This window comes from Callorhinus ursinus, unplaced genomic scaffold, assembly GCF_003265705.2.
Source record: "Callorhinus ursinus isolate GAN/ISIS: 27379988/994484 unplaced genomic scaffold, GSC_fseal_2.0 scaffold24, whole genome shotgun sequence".
NCBI classification, from domain to species: Eukaryota; Metazoa; Chordata; class Mammalia; order Carnivora; family Otariidae; genus Callorhinus; species Callorhinus ursinus.
In genome coordinates this window covers 324,238-330,237 of record NW_027397086.1, presented here as the reverse complement: position 1 = coordinate 330,237, position 6,000 = coordinate 324,238, and the positions used below count along the sequence as shown (strand labels likewise).

The 6,000-nt window shown below is 53.3% G+C and overlaps 1 protein-coding gene across 2 annotated transcripts in view; it reads right to left on the bottom strand.

Moving 5' to 3' along the window:
* Positions 1 to 1,665: 1,665 nt before the first annotated feature.
* Positions 1,666 to 6,000, bottom strand: part of AK8 (adenylate kinase 8) — a 119,235-nt gene continuing 114,900 nt past the window's right edge. For both annotated transcript variants that reach the window (XM_025888431.2, XM_073905564.1), the window contains 2 exons: positions 3,175 to 3,255; positions 1,666 to 2,007 (listed from right to left, as the gene is read on the bottom strand). In XM_025888431.2, the coding sequence (XP_025744216.1) occupies positions 1,770 to 2,007; positions 3,175 to 3,255 (319 nt within the window). In that variant the 3' untranslated portion in view covers positions 1,666 to 1,769. The remainder of the gene's footprint in view (positions 2,008 to 3,174; positions 3,256 to 6,000) is intronic.

Here is a 6,000-nt window from a genome sequence, read left to right as displayed (position 1 = left end):
CAGGAGGGGGGACCCAGGGTCTGAACAGGGCAAGGAGAGAGGGTTGATGGCTGAGTCGCCCAGCAGAAGTCACCCCTGGAGAGAGGACCCAGGCCTGTGAGGCCTGGCCAGGACCGGGTCGGATCGTGGCTGGAGGGGTTTGGGCTGCCCCAGGCTAGAAGGGGCCTGAGGCCTGAGGCCCAGAGTACCTGAGCATCCTTGGGGCCAAGAGGCTGGAGCCGCAGTCTGGGGCCCAGGCTGACCTGGCCCTCCCGAGGCCCCACAGGCAGAGAGTCCCAGAGCACCAGGTTCAGGTGTAGGGGGCTCCGGGGGACCTGAAGCAAGTCACTCACCCTCTGTGGCTGCAGGGTCCTCTTCTATTGATGCGGAGATCGCCTGGGAGGTGGGAGGAGGAGGGAGCTCATGGAAGAGATCAAGAGCTCCATCGGCCGAGGATGCGGCCGTCCCGTCCCCTGGTGCCCACGCCTGTGACTGCAGGCTCTGCAGGTCCAGAGGGGCTGCTTCCCTGGGGCCTGAGAGCAGGCCTTCTAAGGGGTTCCAGCACTTTATTATTATTATTTTTTTAGAGAGGGAGAGAGAGAAAATCTGAAGCAGGCTCCACGCCCAGCACGGAGCCCAACGTGGGGCTCAGTCACACGACCCTGAGGTCACGACCTGAGCTGAAATCCGGAGTCAGACGCTTCACCGACTGAGCCACCCAGGCGCCCGGGTTCCAGCGCATCTTAAGCAACAGTTAAGTGCGTCTAGAACCGCACTGTCCGACGCGGCAGCTAGGAAGCCATCTGTGACCATATATATTTGTAATATAAATTTATATTTATAATATATTTATATTTATTTTTTTAAATTTTATTTATTTATTTATTTGAGAGAGAGAGAATGAGAGAGAGAGAGCACATGAGAGGGGGAAGGGTCAGAGGGAGAAGCAGACTCCCCGCTGAGCAGGGAGCCCGACGTGGGACTCGATCCCGAGACTCCAGGATCATGACCTGAGCCGAAGGCAGTCGCTTAACCAACTGAGCCACCCAGGCGCCCTAGAATATATTTATATTTAAATTAGTAAATATTAAGTGCAATCAGACGGTAACCGTCTATGGCTCGTGGCCGCTGTGCTGGGTGGTGCAGAGGGTGCATGCCCAGCACTGTGGGACGGGACTGCTCTAGAGAGGGGGGCGTTTAAAAAACTACATTTCTTGGGCACCTGGGTGGCTCAGCTGGTTGAGCATCTGCCTTCGGCTCAGGTCATGATCCTGGAGTCCCGGGATCGAGTCCCGCATCGGGCTCCCTGCTCAGCGGGGAGTCTGCTTCTCCCTCGGACCCTTCCCCCCTCATGTGCTCTCTCTCTCTCATTCTCTCTCTCAAATAAATAAATAAAATCTTAAAAAAAAAAAACATAGCTTTAAAAAAAAAAAACTACATTTCTTGAGTGCTTGCTGTGTGCCTGGCACTGGGCTGAGAGCTTCCCTTGCGCCCCACGAGCAGGAACTGGCATGACCCCTGCTCTGGTTGTAGGTGAGGCTCTGAGGGTCCACGCCTCATCCAAGGGCGCCCGGCGCGTGGGTCCTGGAGCCCTGCTGCACTCCACTGCCTCCCTGGGCTTTGTCCATCCCGTGTCCCCAGACCCCAAAACAAGGCCACCTTCTCGCCACCTCACCTTGAGGACACACAAGACTGCACCCAGCACTCTTTATTGGCTCGGCTGAGGTTCCAGGAGGTTGGGGAGGGCATTAACTTTGTTTCCCTGCAGGATGCTCCTTGCTCAGAGCCCATTAGGGGACTTTCTTGGGCAGAGGATTAATGATCCCACTCTCTATGTATTCAAACACTGTGTATGGGTCCTGGTCCGCATTGAGGGTGATGGTGTGCTTATAGAACTCCTCCAGCTCCAAGGAATTCCTGTAGAACAGATCCATCTTGAGCTTGACTTGCTCTTCAGTATCCTTTGGGTTCTGCAGGAGGCGGGCCTTGATTTCCATGGTTGGAGGGGGCTTGTACATGAGGTGGTACCTACGAGAGAGAGAGAGGGAAGCAGGTGACCTATGGTCTGGCCCGGGGGGCAGGAGAAGAAGGGGCCTTCTGTCCCACTGTTGACCCAGTTGGTCACCGTGCCCACCACCAGCAAACATTTACTGCACACCAGCAGTGTGCACACCTTCAGCTGGGCCCTGGTGCTCCAGAGACGCAAAGCATGTCCCTCCCCCAGGGGAGGATGCAGGTCAGTGACCGGCGGACAGAACAGAATATATTAAATCCCCAATTCCTTTCTTTCCTCCCCTTCCTTTCTCCCTTTTCTCCTTCCCTCTGAACAGTATTTATCAAGCATCTGCTATTTGCCTGGCAATATGTCTGCTCCTGGCAATGTGAGGCAAGCAAGACCATGTTGGCTCTGTGCTCCTAGAGCTTGCAGCCGAATGGGGGAGTGGGACATCGTAACAGCAAATGTGAGCGGAGGGGACAGGAAGGGCCACAGATGGTCACTACGGGGAGGGACCCCAGGGGCAGGGCAGCGTGAAGGCCATTGGCCTTGACATGGGTCAGCGAGACCATCCCTCGGCATAAGGATGAGAAATCAACCTGTAGTTTAGAAAAATCCTGGTATTCCTTTCCCGCCCCTCCCCTCTCCACTCCTGAGACCCTACCCAGAAACACGGCCCTGGGAACCAACGAGGATGGAAGCTTCTACCTCTTTGTGATGGCGGGGACTTTCGACTGCGTTTCAGCACCAACACAGTGATTGTACTTGTTCGACTGCAGGATAAAACTCAGAATTCACCTCCTGGGACTCAGGGTGGGCGCCCCGGTGGACTGGTTCCCGCGGGCATGTTTGTATAGTAGCCTCCTCGGCAGCGCGCATCACCGTGACAGCGTCTCGGGGTCGTCCGCCCAATCCAGCCACATCACATGCGCGGGTCAGAACTGCTACTCGGGACAGAGTGGGCACACCTTTCGCCTCAGACGTCCATTCCCTGGCTACTCTCCCAGGAGGAGGGTCCACAGACACTGCCCAGGGGAACCAACTGGAGGAACCCCCTTTCTAGAATCTTCTGTTGGTGTCATGCCCAGACCCATCCTGCTGTGGCATCATCAGTCAGCTGGATGGACAGGGGAGGCTCCCCAGCAGGGCCCGACCCCCGGAGCCCTCAGATGGCCAGCCACCAGGAGCCTGGCAGCAACCTTTCTCCCGTGACAGGATCGATTCTCCTCAGGGTCAGCCGCTCAATGACAGAATCGAATGGCACATTCAGGAAAAACACCCTATGGGGAGAGAACAGCACCACAGTCAGCTGGAGGGGACCCCGGGCTGGAGTCTGGGCACCTGACACCAGGGCCAGCATCTTCCCTGCACGGGGGTGGAGCCTCAGGAGCGATCTTTCAGGGGCTCTGGGTACCAAGCTCTCCAAGGTCACGAGGGAGAGATGCAGACAGAGGCCTCCCTGCCATGGAAGCTTGAGTTAGAATCCACCTCCACCACCGACCTGCCGTGTGACCTCGGGCCACTCACAAAGCCTCTCTCAGACTCAGTTTGCTCAGCTGCAAAATGGGCTAATGACAGTTGCCTGGTGTTGAAGATCTGACGACAGGAAGCGTGTGCCATGCTTAGTGTGGGGTTTGTGCACACTCGGCGCTCAAACACGGCAGGTAGGGCTATAACGTAATCCCTCTCGTCATGGGACAGCCTTCCCGAAAGTTCAGGCCCCCTGGCTGCCATGCCCTCCCGCAGAGCTGGGGTTGTTCTCAGCTACCCCATTTTCTCTTTCACAGAGGAGCCCCGGACCCAAGGGAGCAGGGCCCTCGAAAGTAAACAGCCCAGACCAGAGCCCAGCAGAAAGGACACAGAGCCCACTCCTGATAGGTCCGGTCTCTCCTAAATCCTTAGTGCAAATGGCCGAGTCCCTGCTTTTTGGCAATGGGACCCTTTTTTTTATATAAAACGTGAGGGTGGGGTTCTCAGTCTAGGGCGATTTTGCCCCAAGAAGACATGTGGCAATATATGGGACATTTGTGGTCGTCACAACGGGAGAGGGGAGCTACTAGCATGTAGTGGGTGGAGACCAGGGATAGTGCTCAACATCCTAGCATGTAGGACAGCCCCCACCACAAAGAATTATCCAGCCCCAATGTCAGTGGTGCCAGGATTGGCAGATGGGACAGAGGAGAAGGGCACGCACTCTGGGCGGGACAGGTGGTGGGGGGTGAAGAGCCACGGGTTCATGGTGCCTGCTCACGGCTCTAATCCAGGCCCTGTCTTCTAGTGTGAAACCATCCCAGTTTGTTTTTAAAGAATTAGCTTCTGGAATATTCCATTGCTCACTTACTGCTCACTCATCCATCCTTTAACTAATCCATACGTGCATTTATTGGATGCCTGCTGTATGCCAAGCATTGCAGTAAGCTCTCGAGGTTACCAGCCTGCCGTGTGGAACTGAAACACAGGACTCAATGGGCTCATCATCACGGACATGTGGGTTCGATGACCGATGTGTGCCCCTTCCACTGGGGACAACATCAGTGACAACAAGCACTCCCCGTGCGCCTGAAGCCTTGTTCGTTCCACTTCCAAGTAAGTAAACCCAGGCAAGCAGCAGCTCTAAGTGCGAGAAAAATGCACACAAATGAGATTTCTTGCCTTTGCTCTTGGGGTGGAGTCTCTTCAAGATGGCCACTCTGTCTCCTCCAAGTTAGAGAACAGAGAAGGCCTTCACCCTGGCCCAGAAATGCTGATTCGGCAGGCACCGGAGGGGGCCCAGTGTTCCCCTGAGCCTGGGATCCACTGCCTGGGGGAGCACCCGGGCCAGCGACTCCGTGCCAGGCACCCTTGCAGGGCCCGTGTCCCCTAGGAATTAGAGGCAAACCGTTGACCATGTGTATTTTCTGGGAGGGGATGGGTCCATGGGTCTCAAATTCTCAAAGGGGCGCCATTTTTAAAAAAATAAATGACTTTTTAAAATTTTTAACTGAAGCATAGTTGACACACAATGTTATAGGAGTTTCAGGTGCACAGCGTAGTGATTCAACAATTATACCTACATGATGAACTGTTCCTGCGGTAAGTGTAGTCACCACCAGAAGTTATTACAATACTATTGATGGTAGTCCCTAGGCTGTACTCCTCATCCCTGGGACTTATTTATTTTATAACTGGAGGCTTGCGCTCCTCCATCCCCTTTGCCCATTTCACCCATCCCCCACTTCCCTGGGACCCTCTGGCAACCACTGGTTTGTTCTCTGTAGTTATGCGTCTGTTTCTGGGTTTTGTTTGTTCGTTCATGTGTTTTGTTTTCTTTTGTTTAGATTCCACACGTGAGTGAGATAATATGGTATTTGTCTTTCTCTGACCTGTTTCACTTAGCCTCCTTCCTTCTAGGTCCATCTGGTTGTCATGAATGGCAGGGTTTCCTTCTTTTTTCTGGCTGAGTAATATTCCATAGTATATCTATACACCACATCTTCTTTACCCAGGCACCTACTGATGGGCACTGGGCTGTCTTCAGGTAAAAATACCCAGAAGTAGAACGACTGGGTTCTCTGGTAGTTCTATTTTTAACATTTTAAGGAATTTCCATCCTGTTTTCCAGAGTGGCCGTGCCAGCGGGCATTCCCACCAACAGTGCACGAGGGGACCCCTTTCTCCGCATCCTTGCCAACACCTATTGTTTCTTGTTTTTTATTTTAGCCATAATGACAGGTGTGAGGTGGTATCTCCTTGTGGTTTTGATTTGTATTTCTCTGATGATGAGTGAGGTTGAACATCTGTTCATATGTCTGTCCACCATCTGGCTGTCTTCTTCGGAAAAATGTCTCGTTTAGGTCCTCTGCTCATTTTTAATCGGATTATTTGTTTCTTTGGTATTGAGTTGTGGGAGTTCTTTAGACATCTTGGACATTAAGAAGGGCTGCCAATTCTTTTTTTTTTTTTTAAGATTTATTTATTTACTTGAGAGAGAAAGAGAGAGAGAGAGAGAGCAGGGGAGGGGCAGAGGGAAAGAATCTCCAGCAGAC